We start from the raw sequence: 27,944 nt of genomic DNA on the forward strand, positions 1-27,944 counted from the left end.
GATTCTGTGGTGTTACGACCAGAAGATCCACTTTGCGCGCGTCGTTTCGTATGGAAATATCCTATCGAGTTTATGTTAATGGAACGGTCCTTGAAGAAAAAGTATAAAACATCTGCATCCTTCGGATAATCTGCAACGAAATTTTCCAAACGAACGATTTGCAATTCGAAAGTTGACAGTCGAGAATATTGGAAGTTAAAATTCGTACTTTTTGAATTTTTTTATGTAGAATTGCTGTTCCGAAACGTAACGTTTCTAAAATTTTCAAGTTGAAGTTCGAAACGATTGGACACCATGGAATTGAAATAATCGAACTAAGTGTTTAGAGCGTTTTCAATATCGATTACACGTCTGAAAAGTTATACTACACAGGACTAGACCACAACACACGACACTGCAACGGATTATTCAGACGAAACGCAACACACAGGAAATCTGTTTTAAATCGTCACTATGCTACGTAGGACTCGTCATACTCCTTCGATGCTTTTGCTAAATGTGACTCTTAAATAAACTTTCCAGATGATCGATAAAAGCTTGTATAGTCTTCGAACGAAAAATTCACTGCGACAATAATCGGATATTGTACTAAACCATATGCTATTGTCTATAGATCAAAATGATAAAAAAAAAAAAGAAACAAAATACCATAGAATCTTCTCTACACTGCGATTAAGGGATATAAAGGAGGGAACAATTCCAGAAGCAGCGATTAGATTAAAAACCGATGTAAGTAATATATTTTCATATTTACAAGGATTTTTAGTTGTAAGTTGAATAAGTCGGATAGTTGAATATATGAATGTATGTATACATATAATATGTGTTGCGCTTGTAAAAATATAAAGTGCGTTTTTTCAAAACGTATTTATTCCATCGACGTAGGAAAGAAAAATACCTTTGAACGAGGCTGAGAGAGAGGGAGAGAAAGAGAGAGAGAGAGAAAGAAAGAGAGAGAGAGAGAGTAAGGTCACGTGCTTTGTCTTTCTTCTTTGATTTCTACCGCGAAACGTTTGTTCGACGTTCTCATTTCGGAATAAAAATACAATAAATGGAGAAAAAGAAAAAAAGAAAAGACTAAAACCGCTGTATCGCCGCTGTGAGCACGGAAGAAAGGACGAGCGAAAATAAAAAGCAATTTCCGTTCGACGCAACGAGTACATTTTGAAAGAACGCCACGAATAGGTATGCTTTCACTGAAAGCGATTAATTTCCGAGAACTTCGTTTCGTTCCTCGATCGCGAACAACCACGTAACGTCGTCTTTTGTTTCTTCTCTGTGTTTTCTTTTCCATTTTTATGTCTCTGTACCAATGTTATTCTCCTTTCGCGAATTAATTTTTCGACGAGAAAATTGCCTCGAATTTCATTTACCGCGAAACAAAGCTACATGCGTCGTCCGATGTATTTCTTACGATTTCGTAAAAGTACAATAATCTATGGACCGTGGAAAAAATTCTTCGCTTTTCTATTTTTTCTTCTCGTTTGTTTTAAACGGATCCTTAGCGTACGAGTCCACCAAGCGAAAAAAAGTTTCGTTTTCTGTTCGCAGCTTTCGGGAAGGCACGTAGTGAAGAATCGCTAAGACGAAATATAAAAACGTTGCCGCGGAATCTGTGGCGAGGACTTCGGTTATCGCGCCCGTTCCATCCCCCTCAACACATGACTCGGTACACCGGGGGGCAGAGCCGCTGGTTCTCCACCCCTCGCTTCCGGATCGTTGTTGGCTGCTTCGGAAGCCTTGAACCTCTTGTACTTCCCTTCAAAAACAGAAACATTTATTTATCTAAAATAAATATAACTGCACCTTGTCGAATCTAGTTATTCTATTCTAAAGTTCAATTATAGGTAATATTACGAGGAAGAGAAGCGACGAGAGAAAATAGAGTTCTTTAACCGAGTCACATGTTTAAATTATAGAAGTTTAATTTTCTCTTATCTCGGAAAGTGGTTGCTCCTTCTTGGAAAGAACCAGGTTAAATCCATTTTTAACGTGGACATCATATTTTTTCCACGACTGAATTATGACTCATTAAGAGAACACGAAATTCCTTGGTTTATCTACCACGGAACGATTCAGTTGATTTTGGATCGATGGTTAATATTACTTACTCGCTAAACGGACCAAAGTGACGCCCCACCAAATGCTCCAGCCCCACCCAACTAGGCAGAATAAAACGGTGAATAATTGACCCACCCCGACCATCAGGTTCACAACGAACGCGCCTAGTCTCGACTTCACTCCAGCCACCGCTGAGAATCTCGGTTGCCCGGCGCACAAATTGAAAATCCCACTCCATACCGTGCCTGAAATACAACGTTTTTCCATTTTATTGTTTTATTTAGAAATTTTATTGTTCTTCTTTTTTTCTTTTTTTTTCTTTTAACCGGTAAGATATTATTTACCAGAGCCAGGCAGTAGAACGTTCCACACGAGACAAAACCAAGCAAGAGGAACTGGCAGACAAGGAATAGCGCCACGCATCAGGGAATTGTGCTCTACCAGGACATCCGGTATTTTAGCTTTTGGTTCCTATCGTTGGATAAAAAGAAAAGAAAATTGTCAGACGACATCGATATTTCAATTTCGATTAGAATTTAAAATTTAAGGATTTAATGTACAAGTTTAGAATTTAATATCTCTTATTAAAATTGTAAATTTCATACTTAAGAGTCCAATATCTTTTATTAAAATTCTGAATTTTAAATTTAAATCTTCCGGTTACTCCCTGCTGTTTTATTTTTCATTCGTGCGTTACCTCCGATAACGGGGGCGGTGCTACGCTGGTAAGACTGTGCTTGGCACGTATGTTTCTTGCGTGTTCTGCATCAGCGTTCCGCTTGCATTTGCAGTTGCCGAACAAACGACGGCAAATAGCGCCGAATCTTCTTTCCGGAGGACAGCAGACTGTAGCCTCGGCCGGCGCCACCCTCGATCTTTTTGAGCAACATTTCATTTCCTTCAGTCGTTTGCATCTAATACAAGCAAGACAAATATCACAATTTGATAATCCGATAATCAAATTGAATTTAATAATTCAACAATCGTCTTGATCGCTCTGATAGTTCTGCTTCTAATACATTCTACAATTCAATTTGATGTAAAGAATCTCCCTGAAGAATATCCAAAACGATAAAAAACAGACCATAACTCTCGTACCTGCATCTGTTCTTGAATTTAGGCCAGCAGCCAGCAGGCACATTGTCCCTTGCCAGGGGTTGCTCGTTCCTGTTCACCAACGTAGTGCTCCTGGCGTGGTTTCCGGGCCAGGTAAGACCCTTGGGGTCCGTACGACACGCCAAGCACCTCATTCTTGGACAACACTCGCAGCAACGACTCAGGGACCTCTTCCAGCGCGTAAGAAGCCTGTCAGGGGCACGTTCGCCAACGCCGTTCGCCGCTGCCAGTACCCTGTAATCGAAAGGCAGCCGCGCCCCGTGCTGTTAGCATTATTAAAAACGGCTGTTCGATCGATTCAGCGCGATAAAGGAGCCTTCGGCGTCGATTAAGAAGAGAATGACAGGCGTCGATGGATCGTGACGCGATCAAACGAACGAGACCGGCGCTACTTTCCACCTGGCAGCCGTCGTATTCCTCAAGGATACTCGCGAGAGGCTGAATGTAGGTCGAGGTGAAGTTGATTCCGTAGGATGGAATTGGTGAACGAGGGATCGAATGCTGTTTGATTTTCGAATTAGTAGGCTTTCGTTTCCTTTGACTTTGGCTGCACTTTGTGCGATTTGTCGACATTGCGAGCGACGTGGTGTATTATATCAGGTCGTCCGAAATGTTTCTTTCGTTCTATAAGGAAACAATCGATGCACATTTTCCGTTTTATATTATTCTATCGAATTACGTGTGATCCCATTTTGTTCTATCAAAATAAAGATCACAACGTTCGACACATTAGGTTTCATGTTTGCGTAAAGATGCATCGTTGTAAAAGACGGGTCTGTAAAAGAAAGACACTTTTCGGACAACCTAATATAAGGTCAACACCGTGGAAAATATTGGTTCTTCTTTTTTTATGCGTTTGAGGATCAGAAAGATTTCCGAAGTTGATTGATTTGTCGATATTAGGCTAGTTGATATTTAAAATGGTTTGAAATGATATTTAAAAACTGTGCTTCTTCTTCTCGTGTAGGTTTTAGAATTGGAAGGTTGAGTATCTGGTAAGCGTTAAGTTAATACCAGGGCAGTCAATATTTAACGCGAATGCAATTTTCTACTAGCACTCTGAAAAATTGCATTTCTTCTTTTTATACGACGTAGGAATTTATTAATAATACCGTTCAATCCGTGGATGTTCGTGCAATTTCATATCGGTAGACAAACCTAAATAAAGATTTGCTCGCTAAATATTATAGCGAATATTTACTTTGGATATTTCATATATTTGTACAGCCTTCGATTTCCTGTAAATGCAGAAATGTCCGCAGTCTGATTATTTATATTTGTAGCCTATAGTGGCAACATTTGGAGCGAGCGTGTTCCACTGTGCTGATGACATCGAGTGAATTTCCCAGTGAATGTATACCGCGCTAGTCAGACACGTTCGCCGCGCACGAGACACGCATACATTGAAGCGTTCCGTAAATTCGATTCGTTTTAACGTAAAGATTCTTCCCCCGTGCAAATCTATTCTCGAGAAATCTACTTTTAAAATCGAAGAGCCACAAAAGTAACTGAAATTATCAATAACATTTCTGCAACCACTCAAAAACTAAACTGTATTCGATCGACCGAAAACAAAAGAATCAAAGAACAACGACTGTCAATGGCATCATAAAGAATATTAGAAACATCCTGTGTGTACGATTTAATGAATTATCTATCCGTTGACTACCATTTCGCCTACGTCTTTCCACAGAACCTTCCGCAATTAATCATCTCTCTCTGCATCAACCTCGAAATCGAACCTCCTCCATTTCCACTACAAAGCGATACAAACGTCGATCGATTTCCAAGCCATTCGTCCACGAATTCACACTTCCAATAAATCTACGCAACAGGATATTGCGCGAGGAGTGCCATCGATCACCGGTGGAACAACGTGCGTCAAATTCTCGCGTCTTACCACTTGTACCCTGTCTGTTTCGAGTATCTGCGAATCCCTTCGCCAATCACCAAAAGGTTGAACGTACGCGAAAGAGAAATATCTTACCTGCTCTGTTCGTAGTTCTACTCGTTCTTCGTTGGACCGTCTAAAGTACAACAGGGCGATGCGGTGATCGATAACCGAGCGGAAACGCGGCGAATTCACGGCGAGACGGGAACGAAGATAACAACGGAGGATGATCTCGAGGTTCGTGGATCGATACGAAAGGAACACGAGTACGCGTGAAGAAATTCTACAGCGAGTTCTGTACGAGGTTCAAGCCGGCGAACGAGCATCGCGGTTCGGCTCGTGTGTCGCACGAAGATTGCAGGTGCCGCAGTCTTCGGGGGTTGGACGGACCTCGGAGGACGAAGGGCGGCGAGGCAAAGAGGGTCGCCGAGCCGTTGCTGGCCAGCGAGCCGGTCACGCAAAGATTTTCTCCTTCGCCACCGACACCGCATTACTTACACGTACAGGAGACCAGCCACAGGGCGACTTGCTTCGGTTGACCGCGAAATCGATACCGGCCACGCCGAAGTTCTTTACCTTAACATCGCCGTTTTTTTTTTTTCAAGGCGCCCACGCGACCACCTTCCTCCTCCCTCCTTTCCACGGGGATTTCCTCTTTTCTTCTTGCATGGCGCTCTCGTGACTCGATTATTTGTGGCTCTCTTTCCCTTTCTCCTTTACGGTTTGTTTCGTTGTTTAGGTTTCTTTGGCTTCGAGGAACGTCGATCGTTTAGGTTCGTTTCATCGTTTTCTTTGGAAATGTATTATTTTCTGATGGATATGTGAGTTTGACTTTTTCATCCGATTTCGTACATTTGACGATTCAGCCCCTTTTCTTGTTTATGTCGCATTTTGTGCAAAAGAATTCGACGATCATCGATCCTCGTGTAGATGATTCGTCGCTTTCTTCAGGAAGTTATTACTTTGCAGTTGGCTGTTTCATTTGACCATCTGTTTCCTCTTCGTCGATCAACCCCGCTCTTTTAACGACTGTCTTGTACTTTGTTCCTTTCGCATAAACGAAGATGGATCTATTAAGGAGGATCGTAATTACGAAATGTCGGTGTTACGATTACCGATGAACACGTGGTAACGCAAGACGTGGTAGATCCGTGACGAAAGTTTCAATCGCGCCAAGTTTTTAATTGCATCCATTTTCACTCGCCAGTTACCCTTGCGAAATGTGCGTGCGAACTTTAGTTTTACTCGGCAGACCCTGAGGGATCGGACGCGAACTTTCTCCTTTAAAAAGTTCGGTTAAGATCAATTCGAAGACTTTTTAACACCGGCAGAAAAGAATCCAAGAAGTAAAACAGAATTTCTCGTATCGTTAAAAAAGTTTCTACGTTGCTGTTCTCCTCTGAATTCGTCTCTTATAGCAATTTCACGAATGGGTATTCTCAATTTGATATCGAAGAACGAGCTGGTTAAATTAGGAAAATGAGAGACGGACGAAACGTCTGCAAAATGCTGTCAAACGTGTCGTCACTTAGTTCGACACTATGTCGAGGCTGCACATCACACTTGCGAAATACAATTTTTATGTAAGGAACATTTTCTTAGCGTGAAATTTTGTACGATCGATCGCCGATCCCAAAATAAAATCCTACGTGATCGTAAAACACAAACGATAACAGCCATGTTTCGAAACGGCGAATTGTGGAACCGTGACGTAAGAAAACATATCATTATGCGGTGCTGAGAATTATGCGAAATCTGATGTAACGTTGTATTCTGCGCGTTCTGATGTACTAAACTCGGTCACGTGGCGCCATAGAAATACGGGTGCATTCGATTTTCCAAATCCTTTTCGAAAACCTCGTAGGAGACGCTGAACGTTGTACAACATAATACAAAGTTGCACAACAGACGGAGAAGACGATTTACGTGCGACGAACAAATCGAAATAAAACCTCTCGACAAGCGGAGTAAATGTAAATTATCTGTGAGATTAGTCTGAATAAAAGTTGCACCGCGGAAAAATAATTTGCTTGATGTATCTCTGTTGTGTTGACGTTCTACGTTATCGCGAGATTATAAGGCTCAGATGTGAGAACCGATAAAGAGCGATGGTAAATGTTCTCGTAACGAAGAACTAAAATATGTTTTTGTAAAAGCTACCGATTGATGAGAAGAGAGACGTTACGATTCGTTGAAACATTTGCTCGTAGTTTGTAATCTAGAAAGTAAATGTGTAATTTGATGCTGTTGCAAAAATGTACTGATAAGTCGGAATAATACAATGATAGACAGGTAAGATTAAAGCAGATAAGATAAAATAACAAAAATAATTTCGCAAAGTAAGAAATTTTTGTGCCACGTTACATAATAAATTACTAAGCTTCGCCATAATCCATCTGTTATAGTCACTGATTTTCGTATGTTCAAGCTACGATATTTTATACGTACGAGAATATATTTCTCGCGGAAGAAACATCACATCAATTTCTGTCGTTAACATTTTTACATAAAAAGATTCGATCGTTTTCGTTCTTATTGTTAGAAGATTTACTCGCTTTCACGTGCAGCCCCGGAAAGCTAATTACGCGTATCACAATTAGAGCCACTACGATAAAAGCTGTTCACGGACGTTTTAGCTACATCTGTCTGAAAATTTGCTGACAACGCGGATGGAACGCGTGCAACACGGTTGTCGGACCATCGATGTGCAACGCGTTAACCAAAACCATTAAAAGTTGGCACAGCCCCGGCCAGAAAGTTCGTACCGTGGCCGCGCAGCGATTCACATAGCGATTACGACACGGAACCGCCAAAATCGTGCTGTTAAAAGTTTATACAGTACGCGAACCAGGACGTCATTAACCCTCCGAGCAACTTTCAGCGACATGATTACCTTGTTATTACTTTCACTTGGTCGCGAGCAGAGAATTGTCGGTGGCGCCCGACAAAACCAACGATTCGCCATCGTTTCGTCCTGGAAACTAGGCCGTTAATCCTACGTGTACTCTGTCCTAGAATTTTTAACAGATTCACCGACTCCCTTGCGACCGAATAAACTCAGAATCTTTTAGACTATTTTCTGTAAAAGTTAGGAATGAAATTTTGTCTTTTAATACCAACGCAATATCATTCGTAGACTGCAAGCTTTTATAGAAATTTATGTCTCGAGGATTTATGTCAGTAAATGTCACGAGGAGTACGCTAATTCACACGTTTTGTATCTTTTTGCGTATTATGCATGCTGTGCATTCTCGTAGCTCTGGATTTCGCGCAGAAGCACAAGAATTCAATCGCATTTGTTTGATTTTTAAGATAAAGAAATTTACGTCTACGTTAAGGAGGATTTTGAGCCTCGATAACTTTCAACAATTAAATTAGAAAAATCGTTGGAATACAGGAATCAAAAATGAAAAGTTTCGTTGAAAGTAGCATTCACAATGAGGTTAGAAGCGTAATTCAACGTGCGAGCTGTTTCTAAAAATTTCGCAAAGACGAGAGGCGCGCTTTCTCCGCGTTAATTGTTTGCTTAACCGAACCAGTCGGATTACGCTAGCACGAGCGCAGTTAATCGGACTAGGAGTTACAAACAGCATCAAAATTGAATAGAAAGGAAACGGGGGATACCCTCGTGATATATTAGAAAACGAAACGACCGCGATGTATCACTTTAATTGCTCTTTTCCTTTGTGAACTTTGCGCAACTGTTAGGAACCAGGTGAAACGAGATAACGTATTTCAGTTATGCAACTCGATGTTCCTCCTTAATTAACGTAGAGCAGAAATAGAAAGAGATTGGCCGCGACTTTCTTTGACTTTCTCTTGGTAAATGAAATTGGATCTTAAAAAAAGGAAAGGAATAGAAATTTAGAAATAAGTATTTCTCTAAGGTTTGTGAAATACGTTCGTGTCTTTGATGTTCCATTCGCTTACGGCTGAAAGAACACTCTTTCGTGTTACATAGTTAAATTTCTATCCACGGAAAAATATAATCAGACAATATATAACAATTTAAGAAGAAAAACGTAATCATTCCGAAATAGATATTTTTGTTCTATTTTCAAGGCATCCTAACAAAATTCTAGTCGACCGACGACAGTTTACCTTTTGTGTCGAAATCTAATCTATAGACGAGTCTATGGGAAAGTCGAATAAACTTCCAACGAAGTCAGAAAGTAGGGTTTACTTTTCTTAAGGGTTTACTTAAAAAAGTAGGGTTTTTATGGTGCGACGTCTTTTTCGGAACATTCGTTTACGCGTACTGTAAGAAAGAAAGCAGTGAAATTACACGTACCGTGGCTCATTTTACGTTACGTGACCGACAGTCAACGTGGGAACGAGGCGAATTAACATAAACAGGGGCTAAAACCTAATCGCATTGCAAATTCGAGTAAACAATCGATGACTGTGCGGTTTCGCTCGTTTCCATTCATTTTTCACGCGAAATCGGATCTTCGAATGCGAAACCACTCGTGAACATTAGCGACGAAATAGTACGTTTTACTATTTAAATAAAAAATTGGAAGAAACTGCAGGTGATTGACGAATTCGTCAAATTACGCGACTTCTCGGAATTAAATTCGCAATTGCCGCTTGTGAGAGAAATGAAATAGAAAAGAATTACTCGATTATGTATGTACGTGTGTTGCAGTTATATCAGTTTCGGCCGATGTCTGATAATTAGGAATATATTCTGTGCTATAATAACTTCACGTCGAATTGCGAATAACACTTTTATCGGCAATTTATCATCGCCAAATTATTCCCTTTCGAAACAAATATTCGGAATAAATATCTATCGAGTGAGAACGATTTAGAAACTTTTAGAACATAGAAATCGTATAACCCGTTTGAATATCTGTTTTATACCGAAATAGTAAAAAGTTTAAGAATCTACGTCGACAACGGTCTAAGTAAATAGAAAACTAACAATCGATCATTATTCGGATCAATAAACGATCTTTCTTGCCCTCGTTGAACAAATCATCTCTAACGATTCTATTCATCTAAACAGACTAATTTCACGAGAATACTACGAAATTTAATTGATCAATAAAGGTCGTTTCAAACAAGATTACATACCACAGGCGTTATTCAAGTGGAAATCAAATAGAGGCAATTTACAGGGATACAAATTGTGCCATTCATCCCTATAAAACAGCTACACATAGTCACGGCAATAATACAACGTTAACAGTGTAAAACCTTTGTCCCTTTAAACCTGCCGCTTAAACATCCAATTTTATCAAACTCGTTATACCATACACAACATTCTATTGTAATTAACAACAGTTCAAAAATAGCTGTTTATAAAAACCAATTAAGAACGTGAACAAATATAGAGTTCAGGTAAACGGTATCATAAATGACCAACAGTTTGACGTCAATGTCGCGCGAAAGTAGGCCAAACACGAAGGGCTAGTTCATCTCCCTGTCACGCAACCCTTCAGTCTCCTCTTATTTCCAACTGATTCAAAAATCACAACGCGAACTATGCGTGTCGCTGGAGCGACGAACGTCCGGATGGAGGAGCCGTGTGCACGAAGAAACACGGATTCAAAGAGGGTGGCAGCTGTGAGTGAAATACACAGGTATAATTGGAGCTCGACCTTGGCCGCACGCGATGCTTAACGTTCGTCGGTCAATCCACGTAGCCGCGTAGTCCGCGTCGATTTTTGGTTCTGCTAACATACACGTACGTCTCGTGGATAAAGAAATTATCCGCTACGACGATCAAAAATTATATAGGTGACCGAATGTTAGATAGCGAGAGCAGTCGAGATCGTTCGTCAAATCACGACGTTTCCACACGACCTATCGAAATTCACATGGTTTCTTTTTCAGATTGATCTGTGTAATTTCGTTTTGTATTGAAGAGCTCGCGAAGGAAAAGAGATTTTGTCGTGATCTCTGTTGAGTTTGTGTACCTTTGGGATGATTCCCGATAAAAATTAGTACAGAGAAATGAACGTTAATGTACTCTTATCATCTTATGATCACTTTCTTTTTTTATAGGAGAATTTTTGGGGTAAAAAGGTTTGTTCCTGCGATTTCTTTCCACTTTGTATATTTTTGGGTGTTTGGTGGAAATGAAATTATAGCGTAGAATCTGGTTTATGTAGAAATTGTAAAATGTAACTGTTTGGTTTCTTTTGGATTTGTCTATCGTTCGGTGTTTAGTGAAATTATAGCGTGAAGTCTGGTCTGAGGTAAATTGCACTTATTCGATGTAATATGAAAGTTGAAAAATATAATTTTTAATTTTCCAATATCGAATAAAACGCGTGTGTCGAATGAAAGAAGAACGAGAGTCAGAAAATGGTGGTTGGGAAGCGGAAATAGCTTGGAGCTGGTTAAATGAAATGGCTGTAGGCTCGCGCACGCGTTATTGTCACTGAAATTTGCAGATACGTGAATCATGTGCAATTGCTTGGATAGCAGAAAACTTTGACGTAGAATACTTTACGTTCATCGAGAGTCACAGTTTCCTTGTTTTTATCATGTCGTAATTTTTCTCTTAAAGGGACGTTTATATGGAGAAAATAGCAAGTAATATCGTTAGAAGAAAAAAGTGACGCGTTATTTGAGAGACCCCGTGTATTATTTACAACGATCTCCGTGCAGATTCTAGAATATCGATCCTTTTCGTTGAATATATGAAATGTCAAGCGTAAAACATTGTTCACATTTTCGTTTTATCTCCGTCTTTCCTTCCGTAGAAATGAACTGCCCTTCTGAGTGCCGCGTGAACTATCGCGCTCAAGTGATTAACTGCAATATGCACGATGCATTAGTTTGCATTTTAAAAGAAACATAGAACAAAGGCGTTTAATAACACGCAGCTGTCCAACTGCATCCACGCGTGTAATACGCCACCATAAATCTACCGTCGCTCGTTTAAACAAATACAAATTTCATTAACAGACTTATGCATCGAATCAAGCAAGTTGCAAACTCGTGTCTCTGCAAATGAAATATTTCTACGCGATTCTACTACGTCAGATTTTCCTTCAACTTCCCCCAAATCGCATTTCAATGTTTCTCGTATGTTTCAAAATCATTAAAGAAGATATTAAACGAAGATAAATGGTAGATAAATGCAAAAATAAATTTTAAATACTGAAAACTCCAAGCACTAGCATTCTAAGCGCTAATTGTACGCGACTAAACACAAATACCGTTCTCTCGATGAAGAGATATATTCTTTGAAAGAAGCTGGAGCATCGCGAGAAATTGTCGGACGTGGTCCAGCGTTCGAAGAATTTTCCGTGAAGAAACGTCGCGTGTTTGTGCATCTCAGTCGAAAGCACATTTTGTCTCTCGAGACCCGACGTCCGACAAAGAATCTCTCCAACATACCGGTGGAATCTCGGTGATCCCGAAGAATCGAGACACTCCATAGCCAAGCAACCGGTTGACACGCGACGTAAAATCGACGTGGAAAAACGAATGGAAATTACGAGCGTCTTTTTCACTGCTAACGATAGCCACGGCGAAGAAGCGCAATACGATGGAATTTGGTGCAACAAAACGAAATGGAATCGATCGCGTCAACTAGCTTGCATTCACGTTCAACAGGCCGGAAATGGTGTGCACGTGTAATCGTGTTTTTAGAGGAATCCCGTTCACCGAGCAGACCATCGACTAATAATAGACGTGATAATATTTGCTCAACCCGAACGAGGCTGTTCCCTGTTCGAACGAGACGATTGTGCACGTCGAGCGTTTGGCGAAGATTATTTTCAGAGTTCTTAGCGAGTTCTTGGTATTTCGTTAATGATAAGCAGAGAGAAAGATCGGCTCGAATCGACTCGGATCGATTTAGATCGCCATGTACGATGATCTTCTCGTACAAGCATGAAAGTTCATGCGCATTTTCTTTCACAAGCGTACTTTTACATGCAATATATTTAAGCGTCGAACGCAATACGCTATTCGATATATTGCTTTATTTTGTGAACGTTTTATCCTCGGCTATTGATAATCGAATATGTCGTTTGATTTAAATGGTAAAACGATTAGTAGATGATCAACTATGGTTGTTACTCGGATCAATTTGACAATAATGGATGAATAAAGAATCTGATTGATTTACATGATCGACGTTGAATAATTAAATGTTGCCTAATGTAAACGCCGCTTAATCGAGCTAAATGTCGTTACGATGGGAGCAATTATTTTCGCGTGGAGCGTGGCTCGTTCGAAACAGGAATTAGGGAAGATTAAATATAGTTGGAAGATTGTCTTCGCAATCAAAATTAATAGCTCGCCATTAACGTTACAGCACTGACTATGCTTCGCGTTAAATTCCACCTCGGGTTTTCCATTACACGTTCAGAGTAACACGTTCGCATTTGTAATACATATCTCCATAAATATGAAGTGTCACAGTTTCCTACGGACGTACTAGAAAAAGTTAATTTCGTTTCGTACACAATTTCCATGGCTTATCAGCGATCAAAGAAGAAATAAATACTTGTACACACTTTACAACTTCTAGCTACATAACGTATATAACGGTACAACGATCGCGTCGCCAGGGGCTTTCATTCGAAAATTCCAATTTACAGTTCTCGAGAATTAGTTCGATGAATAAAGCTACACGCCCGGACGAGATCCTGGATGAATTATTCAATGGAATCGTTCCACGTTGGTCTCGAACGTTTTACGAGAGAATCCATCGCGATTGCTGACCTGCTACGACCATGTTTGTAAAGACGTTTTCAGTATACGTTCGCGACTATACGCAGCATCGTCACGCTATTGCGGTTCTCTGAGTCACTTTGAACGTGGCCCAGTGTAAGAAAATCTCGCGAAACGATTACGGAACGCTCGGCGTGTGGCCTGCCGCTTAAAAAGAATGTAATCTCGTTGTAATCGCTTGACTAACGAGCTACTCCGGGCTTTATGAATACGCGCGAAAGTTAGGAAAATGATGAATTAATCGGAGCTAACGATCGACGATATTTCGATATGGCTATCATTTTCCAATGATGTAGAATATACGCGTGAAGCGTAATGGAGGTCAACGAAAATACTTTGGTATTTCGATAGAATATATGTACGTTTTATGTTTCGCGTGAAAGCGTTCGTGAAGTTTGAAGGTCCTATACGCAACGATGTAACGTTTTATTTAGTGTTACTCGTAAGACTGTATAGTGTAAAATCAATGTAAAACGTTGCGTTCTTTCTTAGTTATGACATTGCCAGTTATACAGTTTTGTCACGCTTTAGCTGCAACTTAATGTAAGTTTCATAATACGAAAAAAGAAAAAGAAACGGTTGTTGCGATACATTTAATATTAAAGCAAAATATTAAAAGGTATATACATATTCGTATAAACTGTTTGAACAACTGTGCTCGAAAATTTACATAATGTACTTAATTAAGGAAGAAAACGGTCGAATCAAATTCGGAATGGTTGTTCGTTTTTTCTCTATTAATTTCAATTAATTTTAATAAACGGACACGGTGCAAAAAGCAGTTTATCGAACGAGGAAAAAAAATGGAAGAATCATGGTTCAGAGGCGTGAATGATGGACACGGTCTAACAGTCTCGTGCTTTCGACGTTCTCTTTTTTTCCCCCTCCCTCGTTCTTTCCTCCTACCGCTACCGATTCGAGTTAATTAGCAACGCTCGTATAACGAGGCGATTCGAAATTCTGATTTATAATTCCCTTGAGCCAGGCCGTGGCGATGTAAATCTCCATGGGATCGATAAACCCAGCTTGGTTGCATCGACCACTGGAAAGGGTGGTGCTTTATAACTAGCCGGGGTGAAGGAACTCCGTGGATCTTACGATGGGCCAAGTTTTCCGCACGACCCTCTTGTCTATGATGTTCGCTAGGAAACACCAGTTGTAGAACAATTCAATCGCGCCCGTTTAACCGCCAACCTCCGCCACCATATTTTTTCGTACTTTCTTAACTCTCCAGTGGATAATATTTTTCATCGTTTTATCCAGCATATTTGGAAAAGTATTTCGCACGCTGAAAGTATAAAGATTTTAAAGATTTCTATCTTCTTCTTCCACGATCAAAGATTTCCAAACTTTATCATCGATCGAAGTAGATAAACTAACAAACACCAAGTCGAAATCAACCGAAATCAAGTCACTTTTTGAAACTATGAATTTTGCTATGACTTTTTTGCTATGAATTCACAGTCGGCTATAAACCCTCACGCTTTCGAATATAAAACTTGTACCTGCCGTTTTCTTGCAATAAATACAATTTAAATATTCGTACTGTCTCTTTTATTGCTGCAAAGCCTTCGATTATGATCGTGCAGTCGTTAGAATAAGAACAGTGAACAATTTGAACGTTAAATCGATACTTCAAGATTAATAATTATTCGGTGTTTAGAGTAAATTAATTAAATAAACACACGATCTTCGCACCTCCTCGAATCGTTTACCAGGCTTAACCTATATTCCTCCGGCATTTATATAGAACAATTAATTTTCGCTTAGGGAAACGCACAGTCAGGGGTGGACTCTAAGGGTAACTACGTGCTGGAAAACGTAACAATAAATAACTGCGCAGTAATGTAACCGTTTCGTGATCTTGCTCGCGATTACCTGGCCTTAATGAAGCGCTGCTACTTCATAAACGCAGATATTTGCGGATAAGTCTTCCTACTTTTCGCTTCATTAGCTACACGGCGACGCCTCGAAATTGATAATGAGAGATCTCGCGGGGCAATTTCATGGAAAAATGGATTTCGATGCGCGTATCGCTAAGCTCGAGCACGATTTCACGAACCAGCATTTTAGGGTAACTCGTAACTCTGCTGCCGGAAGCCGCTGGCGATTCTTTTCGTTGCTCATCACGAAACGCGATTCCTTTAATTGAGAATGATGCCTCGTTTTCGTGTTGCTGCAACACCTGGAGCATACACACGGTCTGTCTAAAAAATGACTAAACTTCTTAAAAATGAAAGAAACATCGTAGATCCTCGCGAAATACAGCGACTCGTGAAAGTATTCGAATACTTGCAGAAAACTTTGACGAATATATCGTGTCTGATATACGGCACATTTTGAAATTTCGTTAACGCTGTAATGGTAGCCGACTGTGGTGATTACATCGATAGAATTTGAAAGAAATCTAAAAATTTATACAGAAGCTACAAGACATTTAGTGGAAATATAAAACAGATCCTTCGTACTTTATTTAAATACGATTGTAGATCTATAGATTACTTAGATGTTAATACATTCCTCCGTGTATATTTCAGGCTATGTATCAGCAATGTAACTTTCCCTCAGAGGTTGCCTGTGCTTTGTTATTTTTAGAAAAGTTTGATTACTTTTTTAGACAGACCGTGTAAGCCGATTTTCCCATCCGTCGCGTTCATTTTGTCCCTAGCACTCGCAACCTTCTGCATATATTCCGTTAACAACGTGTCCTTTAATACGGACCCACATCGGATCCGCGGCGATTTATTGTCGCTTCCGACGGCATAAATAGCTGTCGTGCCCGCGCTGGATCTTTCCAGATTAATATCTGCCAGTCTCGATATAAATCCGGTTCCGTGAGATCAAGGAATAAAATTACAAGTAAACGTTCAGAGTCGAAATTTCGCGGTTGGTCGAAGTGGAAAGTGGCGGTAGTTTTAAGTCCTTGAGGGTAATCGATTCAAACCTAATTTTAAGCGAGTCGACAGTGCGAAAACGTTCCATATCAATCTTCGAATAATTAATACAAACGTTGAAAACCTAATTTCAATTTGAAAAATCTTATGGCGCAGGTCGTTTATCTGATGAAATGGTGAAATCTACAAAAAGTGGAGTCGATCGATTAGTCTTCGGAGAAACTCGTATACAAATTCGAGTATTCGAGTCAAACAAACTTTTAGTTATCTGAACGTGTTTTTATAATAAATATGCGTCTACGATTATTTGTTTATGTTCAGAAGAAATTACAAATACGTACGTCGGAGAAGAAACGATCGAATAGGATGTTACATATATCTTTTTGCATGTTTAGATTTTTCACAAATGCATGAACATTCACAGTCTACTTATTATCGTTAATTCCCGAGATAACTAAACTGTGTTTCCAGAAAGAAAGAACGACAGAGTTCAACCTATCGAAACGACCAGAATCAGAATCTTTTTCCATAGGATCACAGGAATAATTTACGAGGTGAACGATGAAATAACAGCGCTATAAATTCTACTCACGCTGGCTCGCCGTTTTGCTCCAAGTACACCACGTTCCCACTTAACGTCTCGATCTCCTGCGGCCTTTTCACCACGTGCATTCCAGTTTTCTCCCTCGGCGAAGATACTCCTCTGACGGTGTCCACGCTCACCCCGGTGTCCGTAGATCGAACGGTCTCGATGGAATCGATCGACACCCTCGCGGACGATTTCACGGACGTACCACTTCCGTGATTATCGGTACGAGCTTTCATCCCGGCGCTATTTACATTTCTCGCGTCGTTGCTCACCGCACCAACCACGTTGGACACGTTGTTCGCCCTCGAGGCTATCGTCGATTGGTCAGAAGTACCTTTCACGGAAACGCAAGTACTTTTCACGGTTACCGTAGTTGCATTCGTTACGATCTTCGTTCCAGAATTATTAGTGGACCGCGAAATCGTCCTCGCGTCTTCCTGTCTCACAGAAGCACTCGCGACGGAAACTGCTGTCCTTTGAGTCTCTGCACCCGAAGAATTTCTGATGGAACTGTTTACCGATTCGATCTCGTTGGCTTTAGTTGAATTTGATTGGACGTTGGTTGACACGGGTTGAAAGGAGACAGATTCGTCGATCTTCTGATCGTTCGGCCTGAAATTCTTCGTATTCTGATCGTTCACCGCATTCTGAATCTTGTTCGAACGCTGCGTCGCCGAACCAGTGTTGTTCGTAGCACTGATCACCCTGTTTATGCTTTTCACCGAATGACTGGTACTGTTACTCTTCGAATGACCGCTAACATTTTCGGTAGGAACTGGCGAATCGTTTCTACTCTCTGTTCCACCCTTCGTTCGACCATGGTTGCCGTTAGATTTGTTCGATTTGGAGATCTGACGATTATCCTCGCTACTAGCAACTTGAGAATTTTGGACTTGTTTGCCGATGTTTTCATCGTTCGATGAATTGGAAGATTTGCTATTAGACAGGTCTTGCTGGCTCTTCGTCTTTTCAGACTGGCTCTTCGTTTTCTCTGACTGACTTTTCCTTTCGGAAATCTCTTTATCCATAAGAACCGCATTGGCGTCGATGTGAAGCGGCTGAACAGCCGTCGTCGCTGTTGTGTTCACCACGCTAGACGTACCTGTAGCGCTAGAAGTTTGTTTTAAAAGATCGATAAGATGCAGATCAGCTAACTGTTCCGTACTCGAATTCTTCTCGTTAGCTTGAGAGCCTTTCGATCCTGGGTCAGACTGTTTACTGCCTTGAGTGGACTCGTTCGTCTGCCCGTTGCTTATACGAACTTCCTTGGACCCTTTATCGGTTGCCTTTTTATTTTTCCCATTAGCTGGATTAGGGATATTGATGAATCTGGCTGGATTCAAGACATTCGAGTTGGTTCTGTTCGTTTTCAGCGGAATCTTCGACGGTGATACCACTCGTTCCTTGCCTTGCGTTTTTCCTGGAACGGAAACCTTCTCGTTCGTTTGTTTCTTCGCGTTCCAAGCATTCCTCGATGGAGACGCGGCAAATTTCTGCTGCTTCGCCGGCGACAATCTCGTGGATTCCTTCGAACGATCCCTTTTCTTAAATTGCGGCGTTTTCTCCGGTTTCGTCGGAGTTCCTTGGATCGGGGAGAGCTTGCTGACTGTTTTCGAGGCCTGTCGACGGGTGGCGAGGTTTGCCACGCTGCTACTGTTCCCAGAGGCGTTCAAACGATTCCTGGAATCCGTCGTATTGAAGCGAGTGCGCGAATCCACGCGACGACCCAGCTTCGGCGAGGTAAGGCGCTCCGTTGATTTGCTCAGAGACGTCGAACGCTGACGCGTTGGTTGCGGGATCAGGCTTCTTCTTGGGCTGTTCTGTTGCGACACTGAAACTGGAAAAGTACAAGTTCCAGTTGAAGTACAAGAAACATTTGTTCTTCCCATTACGAATAGCAACCAATAACGATGCTTTTATCGTAGATCCTTTTAATATTCGATATACGTGTTTCGATGTATCAAACATAGCGCGGAAGAATATTTGAAAGGAATAAGGAATAAGATTTATTTATAAATTCTCGTAACATTCGACTCGTGTATTCACACCAGTTCTGTCTTTAACGCGATTGACGTACAACAATGTTTCAGATACTCCACACAACGCTTCCAAAATAACAATACACGCGAAACTTACCTCGTCGTTCGTTGTTTCCTCTTCTACGAGCATTCATAAATTCCGGAGACTGCGCCCTGGACTTAGATCGCGGCGGTGGTCCTTTAAAGCCACGTCCTCGAAAGGGCGAGACCCTGCCAGTGGCCAACGGCGGCGATGGACTCCTCGCCTCCGGGGAAACGGGCCTCGAGTCCGCGATGATAACGAAGCTGGATCGACGATGCGCCCTCGAGGAGGACGTGGTGGAGGGCGCGATCTTGTACGGCTCGGGTGCACGCGGCGGCGGTGGCGGAATCGCGTTCGGTGACAGGTAATTGCCATCGGATGCCGCGAGCACCCTGAACGGAGGCGGTCGTTGAACATGGCCGTCGTCGAGCCGCCTCATCCTTTCGAGGCACCGAAGCTGTAACGGGAAAGTTACGAGAATCCTTCTTTCGTCGCCTTTTTTAAGAATACGGTACCTTACCGATATTTACGATATTGTAAATATCTTTGAGAAGTATACACTATCGTCGATATCGTAAATGTCGCGAATTTTATTAATATCGTAAATTTGATTAATTTGCACGTAAATGTCAATATATCGTTTATCGGATATGGTCGAAATCGGGGGTAAAATCAATATTGAAAACGAATATTCATCAAGTAAGCGAGGGAGATAATGATAATGATATTGATCGAGTGCGTGGGGAGTTCGATACTTTAAAATCAACATGAGAAGGACACTTAGGTTTTGGGTCGGTACGTGCTATGTACACTCGTCGCTATTCTTGGAAAATGTAAGACGTAAAATGACTGAAGAAAGTCGGTGTACAATGAATAATGGCACAACATATTTGGACACGTACTAAGAATGGTAGTTGCAGCGTTAACGACGAGAGATCCTTGGTCGTAATTATTTTATTTTTCATTTGTTGAAGTTGAGAGGGTTGGATGCAAGAAGAGCACGTTGAAAGAGATCTCCCCTTTTCAGATAGATCGAGCAAGATCTTAGGGTTGTTACTCGGTTGTTAATTGTTACTTGGAAGTTAATTAAACGGCAAAAATGATGTTGATTTGGAAACGGTTAAACACAACCATGGTAGCATAGAAATGTATAAAAGCGTAAGATAGGGTTATTATAGTAGCTTAATGGAAATAGATGACGCATATAAATTAGCAAAAGTCACTTCAGAAACATATTGCAACTTTGACTCACCCTATACGTTATCTACTTTTCCAAATGAGTTTCTAAATAGAAATAGCCCAAATAGAGAAAATAAAAATCGAAGAATATATCTGTTGGTAGATCTTCCCTCGGCTGCGCAATCGTAGATGCTAAGCGATTTCTCTAGTCTATGTACAATGCATTTTACAATCTCCTTATCCTGTTTAATCCAAAAAGTCTAAATACATAGTGGAAACACGATTTACTCGGCTGATTCAGTACTCCGCAAACGGTTCAACGTCCCTCAAAGTTGTTTTCGTACTCTCGACTTTATAATTTCAGCTCCCTGCATAATATTTGCCATGATACCAAGCAATCGCTGCAACAAGCTGGCGCGAGTCAACTTTCTACTCCCTTTTACTTTGATAGAAGCATTTCTATCCAAGCAAAGTTCTACACCACGCTGAGCGCGTTAATAATAACTGGTGGCACTTTAACAACCGCTGTTTCACTTAATAATACACTTCGGACGCTTGGAACGAGAACCTCCGAGTAAATACTTAAAAGTGGCGAAGCTTTAAGCATTGTCAAACACGTAAAGAAAGCCACGGTACCTCGAGTCCTTCATGCAGACGAGCAAGATGCGGAGGACGCCAAAATCCGTTGTCGCTCTCACCTGAAACATAAAACAACCATTAGAGAAAATTCTGGCCTAAACTTAGCCGGTGAAACTTCGGTTTATTAGAGTTTCATATTCGTGTCAATCAGGATCATCGTTGTGTGGAATATTCAATGGAATGGAACGCTTAAAAGAAACTTTCGGAGGAACTTCAATGATCTCACGTTTGATCTTTTTAGCGCTGGATACTCCTGACTTGTCAGGTGCGAATAATTGAGATACAATTTACTAAAACTACGAACAACCACTTTCTTCCACTTTTGAATCAATATTATCCAAATAATGTTTGTGTTACACAGCTCCCAAACAATTCGTAGAATTAACAGCCCGTTTCTTATACTATAACCGATGACGTTACAGTGGCGTCACGTAAATATTAGCGTACAATCGTACAGCGTATAGTAAACAGAGTACAGTCTATAATTAGGTATTAATGAATATTAGCGTATAGTAACAGCGTACATTTACGAAAATATCATTTTCCGACTAACAACGTAAGATTAAAATACCCGAATTTACCGAATTCGTCTATAATGCCATAAAAACCATATTCTATCAGTTTCTGACATAAATATCGTAACAGGCATAGCAATCGATTTGATCCGTATCCCCCGGATTCTCACGAAATTTTCCACGCCCCCTCGTTCTGCACGGCTACGCAAGAACAAAAACTCGACTCTGGACCTTCCGGAAGGTCGCGCAAAAACATGTTCCCTGAAACATTCAATCCGTCTATTCATTTCTAACAAGCGAGATTTCCGACGTTACATCAAAGGGCTTCTTCTCGTTTCTAGACTCATCCTTCCTATAATTCGTTCTCCGCTGGAGGGTCGAGTCGGATCGAGAATCGCCGTTGCCTGGCAATTAGCAACTCCGTGCGCAACATCCGTGATCATTCGTCGACATTACAATTACTCACTCTAGTTGTAGCGGGCCACGTCGAGCAGACACCAGTCTTTACGCGTTTTATTCACGCTCTCATACGCGGGAATTCTCGACTCGATCGCGTCGGTCTCGCTAGGTACGCCATGCTTATTACCGCAATACCGTGACGCTGTTGAACTACATTTTCTACGTACTCCCTCGACTGATTCCTTTACTCCACTTTTTTCCTGTTTCTACTCTCTGCGTTCCTCGAATTGGTCGAATGAAAAAAAAAAAAAAAAAAGAAAGAGATCGATATCGCGGCGGAACGATGAATCTTCGCGATGAGAAATTCCTTCTGAGAAAGTGGATTTTGCGAGATTTCTGTCTCTTCAATTCGTAAAAAAAAAAAAATGAATGTTCTTTACATCGTTGGGTAGATTGTTCTTTACGCAGTCGAGCCTACGAACTTTATTCGGCGTTGCGTAATTCTGAAAAACGCGATATTTCTTCTTTTGAGAATTGTCCTTGCAACGATCTTCGTGCTTTTCATTTACTTTCATTTTTACCTTCATATCTTACTACGTATTTTATTATTTAGTATTCTGGGTTATTTATGGTATTTTTCGTTGATAACAATCAAGTAGCAGAGGAATTTACAAAATTGCACGGCAATTAAGGAAATGATTTTAACAAGCTGCCTTCCACTCGGAGTTCTTTAATCCTGCAATATTAATATGCACGCTATAGAAGAGCGATTTTATAATTCGAATGTAGTACATTTTAACGTAGATAATTGGAAGCATAGTTTAGTGAAAAATAGGTCAATGGAATGTTACGATACGGGCGTACAGTGTTTTACAGTATTATCGCGATAAATCTTACATAGTTTCACTGCCTACGTTTCTTCTAAACTGCGTTCAAACTATACACCTTAAAAGTATATATGTATATACTCTTGGAAAAACAAAATAAAAAATAAATCAAATTGACTTTATCGCCTTATCATGGCATAAATCAATTACTCGAATAGCTTTTATCCAAACACCGATTCCAATCATCGAAAATACTCAATTGAAAAAAAAAAAATCGTTATCACGCGTCTTCGAAAATCCATAATTATCCCAAATACCATGGAACCGTTCCAACTTCCATTTCCTTCAAAATTCCAACGTCAAACTCAGTGACACGATTGCTTGATTCTCGAGTGGAATGAGCGGATCGACAACCACGAAAGACAACCACAAAGGGAATTGAAAATAATCACAGAAATAGCGATGGTCTGAGCGCCATCCGCAACAGACGATGCCGATGCATCGCGTGTACGCGCTCCATGTTGGTGGTCCCCGAAGAATCTGCATCATGTCCAATGACATTCCTCGAATCACCAAAGAACAAGCTGGCCAGCATGAAGAATCGAGCGCGAACGACCTCGTGGCCGAAATGTGACTCACGTGTCTCGACGGCGCGTTGATTTACGATGGCCCTTTGTTTCGAATTAATGGACAGACCAATGGAGGCGCGATTTGCAATCCGCGGACTTCGTACGTGTAACGTTCCCCGAGAACTTATCGCGCACTTTCTGCAAATCTATCTCCCACGAATCGCAGAAGCTATCTACGACTAACTGAACCTCTCCTGCAATGTGCATCGATGTGAAAGATGCCGATGGAGGTGGAAGCACAACTTTTTCTTATGGAACAGAATTTCGATCTTCTTCTTTTTTCTTCTTTTTGCTTATTAAAAGAAGGATCGTATCGAATAAAAATGTTAAGCGCGTAAGCACAAAGGGAATCGTTGGAACGGAGTGTCGTAAGGTACGGTCTGAGCGATCGAGAAACGTCGAAGAGTAAACGAGACGGTTTCCGGTAATTAAGTTGCTTAAATCGTTCATGGGAAATCAGTTGGAGATGTTCGAACTGGGACGAATATATAAAGAACATATGGAACGGTTCGTACTCGTATACATTAGAGGAAAATGCTTAAGAACCGTTTTAGAAACGCTTTAGAAAGAACGGTTTGGTAGCAGTTTATCGTCTCATCTACCTTTTTTGCGACGTGGATGAGTCTTGAATAGAAATTCATATGGAAATTTTGCTAGTCTCTACGGAACGGCTATGATAATGGGAGATATAAATGTGAATAGAGCGAATATTAGTATGAATTTCGAGGTGAATATTACTGCATGTGTGCGAGCATGGTTGCAGAAGATCCGTTTATAACCTTGACACCGGTGAAAACTTACACGTGAGATACGAATGCAAGGCCACGTGACATGATCGACGATTTTCCAGGTACATTTGTATGCATCGTGCACTCTATCTAATTGCAATCGGGAATCGAAAATGTGGTAGAAGCATGAGGCAGAGAACATTAAAGTATTACGAAGCTCTCATCTAAAGTTGCTTTTACCAACTATTGAGACGTCGGGATTGAAAATAACTGATATAAAAAAAAAACAGGATAAAATATCGAATTATCGGAGATCCGCTGAATCGACAACGAATGAAAAAGAAACGACGAGAAAGAAAGGGAAGGAAGAAACTACTCCGATTCTTCGAAACTGAACTTCTCCCCTGATAGATGCGATTAATCTTGCAATGTGTCTGCACGCGTTCCGATCCCCGCTGTTGGTCACCGATTACTCGATCAATTAGCTCTGCAGGCCAACGATACGCTCGACAATTGCGAGCGAAGAAGACGTCGTCTCTGCCCAATCGGGTCGCCTCAATTTCGTGGCAACTTAACGCTTGGTAGCCTAATGAGGCTCGTTTAACGTGGCCCAGGCGAAACATATCCCATGATCGATGTTATAAATAACGATTTAGCGGAGATGAGGCGCGTCCTCAAACCGACGTACGTCACTTTTAATTAGCATCCGTTGCGTAACGTTTCAATTAAGCGGCGCTTTCCTAACAGCATCGTCTTTTCTTCTTTCTCGCGTACATAATGGGATGTCGCAAATGACGTTTGTCGGCCACCAACGCACAAGAATAGCGAAGAAATAGTAAATCAACGGGCCGTTAACGAGAATGGAGAACGTTGGAATCGGCTTCCATTGCCGGAGGATCAACGACCGTGTATACCTGTGTATAATTCCGTCGGCCAAGGAAGTTCCGCACGGCGTAACGATCATGTAACAGCCGATTATTTCACGGGGCAGTCGAGCAAAGACCGGCGAATTAATTGTTACGCGAGTACCACCAACTTCACGTCCCGTTCTCCTGCCAACATTTGCATACACCTGTATAATCGTTATCCGAACGTTTAGTGCTGCAAGATTTTTTTTATAGACGGGACTCGTTCCCTTTTTTAAATGCACCTTTACATTGAGGAGATCAAGGGGTTTTCCGTGTTGCGAAAATAAATCGGGGTAATGGGAAACCTTCGTTAGTCTTTTTCTTCTTTTGAGGATATCGTTTTTCTGTTTTTATAATATATGAATCGACTAGAAGGCATCATTGACCGATTTTACACATCGAAACATGGAGAAAAATGACGATATTACAAATATCATTCTTCGAAAATCTACTTTGAAATTTATTATTATTCGTGTGTGTTATTTTCTTGAAAGATATATCTATGCAAATAGACTATTTCTTTTCTGAGACTTTCGACGCCGATCATGTATTTGGGTAATGAAACGAAGAAAAGACGAAGTTGATTAACTTGACTCCTGAGGGATTCGTATTATACGATCTTTCTTCGTATACGAGCCATATATTTGTTTCTACGGAAAAATAAAAATCGCTGGTAGTGGCGAAATTTCAAGTACGGCTGTGTGAGTAATTTAAATTCAATGCACACAGACGGAATTAGATTTCAACGCGGCATTTCATTACAGCTACTTCGTCGCAACGACAAAGTATAAAACCTTCCGTCGCTCGAATAGACCTACCTATTAACTTTATGACGCGATTGCGGTTAATTTGAAACGGCAAATTTCAATTTATTTGGGATTGTAGGTTGTACCATTTTCTCCCTTAATTGCTGATTCTATTTTTTCCTTCGGTGCGTGGAAACGATCAAACGTGTACAAATATTCATAAGCACGTTCCGTTCGTTCTGAAATTGCAAGAGAACTTCTCGCGCGTGACTTTTGCGTCGTCGCTCTAATTCAAACTGGTCTCGCCAGTTCATTTTAAGCCGCGTGTGCTCTGACAATTGTCATCGATCAAAAGTGAAAATATTAGCGCGTACATGCATATTAATCCCATAGTGGACACGACAAAAAGCAATGCATTAAATAGAGTGATCATTCCTTTGTTCCGGCAAGCTCTTACCCAAAACGTGGACAATCAAGCGTTTAGTTCGAGTCTGAATCTTAATGAATTTCATCGATCTAAGTTTTCCCTACAATGTTACGCTCCAACGGCTTAAAAGTTTCATAACAAATCTGGAAAATTTAGAAACGAATCGCTAGGAGGCGACGTATCTTCCAGCGGAGAAAGAAGAAAATTCCATAGAATTTTCCCTCGCCTAAGTGGAACAGTCGGACTTTTATCGATCTGATTCAAATCCAACCACGAAGACCGCCACGAGGAAGTGTTTCTTCTTTCGAGAACAACTAAAAACTCTTCGTTACACTCTCATACCACGAGTCAACGAGTCGGTCCATGGTTTTCCGATCAATCGCTATTTCGAGATGCCCTGAAATTGAATCTAACAGGCGAGAAGAAAGCCAGGCGTCACTTTGCAAGAAGAACAACGATCGTAAATTGCTCTCGATAAACGATTAACGACAATCAGCGAGTCAAGGTGGCCAAGCACGTTGTAGCAATCACATTGACTTCGTAGCAGATGTTATCCGATTAAACCAAAAAAAGGTATGACCCATGAAATTTCAAGTACGACCTCGTGCGATAGTCACGAGAGCGACCACGCGCTATGCGAATTCCACCAATGCGTCAGAAAGTCAAACCGATTACACCAATTACAGCAGCCTGGCCGATCACCAAAAACCATGTGTAATAGGCTCAATAAATAACAAAGTAAAATCTTGAAAAAAAGAAAAAAGTAAAAGATCCATACTGTTTATCCGAAGATCTCGCAAGATTCCATCTCGATCTTCGTTCAACCAACTCCAAACACTTTCAAACAGCTCTCACTTTACGAACGTTCCATCCAAATCCACTTTATTCCCACTTCAACCTCTCCAAACAACTTCAAACATTTCCAAACCTCTTAAAAGTTCCACTTGACGATGACATTGACGATGATCCAACAGGATCGTGAAACTAGTCTCTCAAACTAGCCGCGACTTATGTCACCATAGCTGTCTGTGTTTTTACTTTAATTTTTTAATCGTGTCACCGGAGCTGAAGAAAGCCAGATGGAGGCATATCGCGGGTAGAAGACGCGTCTTACCTGGCTACCAGGTGGACAGCGAATCGGAGCCGCCGGGCAGGGTACATTTACGAGGGTGCAAGCCTCAAGGAAGCGTCGGTAATCGGCATCGACGTGCCGCGGCGTCGGTCCGCGTCTTCGCGTGAGCACGAACGCGTCCTTACTGCCGCGGGGTTGGCCGGCTAAGCGGTTCGTCGAGGAAGCGAGGGTACGAGTTGGTCACTCGGGAGGCGCTGGCGCGATGACCAGGCGTCGAGGGAACTTGATCGGCTATCAAGTGACTCGAACATCCAAAATTTAACTGGATAGCACGGTGAGAGATTAAATTAATTTTTGTTATATGCAAAAAGAGAGGCTTCGTGGTTGAGGTTCTGGGAATTGAGTTGTAATTTTACGAGTAGACTGCGGATTTTCACGCGTTTCTGAGAAATTTAAAGGTGCAACGATACATGGAATGCACATAATATGTAAATGTATATCAAATGGATGGAGCAAGTATCTGTTAGGTCGTCCGAGAAGTTTCTTTCGTTTTATAAGCAAAT

The 27,944-nt window shown here is 41.1% G+C and overlaps 1 protein-coding gene across 1 annotated transcript; it reads right to left on the minus strand.

Moving 5' to 3' along the window:
• Positions 1–712: 712 nt before the first annotated feature.
• Positions 713–27,577, minus strand: stum (mechanosensory transduction mediator stumble). Its single transcript, XM_033332740.2, has 9 exons — positions 27,424–27,577; positions 21,128–21,189; positions 19,388–19,769; positions 17,255–19,088; positions 3,160–3,411; positions 2,759–2,975; positions 2,406–2,532; positions 2,112–2,306; positions 713–1,759 (listed from the first exon to the last, which is right to left on the minus strand). Exons 3-9 carry the CDS (start codon positions 19,749–19,751, stop codon positions 1,632–1,634), a joined length of 3,117 nt encoding a protein of 1,038 aa, XP_033188631.1. The 5' UTR covers positions 19,752–19,769; positions 21,128–21,189; positions 27,424–27,577; the 3' UTR covers positions 713–1,631.
• Between the last annotated feature and the right edge of the window lie 367 nt (positions 27,578–27,944).

This window comes from Bombus vancouverensis, chromosome 7 (assembly GCF_051014615.1).
Source record: "Bombus vancouverensis nearcticus chromosome 7, iyBomVanc1_principal, whole genome shotgun sequence".
In the NCBI taxonomy this organism is placed as follows: domain Eukaryota; kingdom Metazoa; phylum Arthropoda; class Insecta; order Hymenoptera; family Apidae; genus Bombus; species Bombus vancouverensis.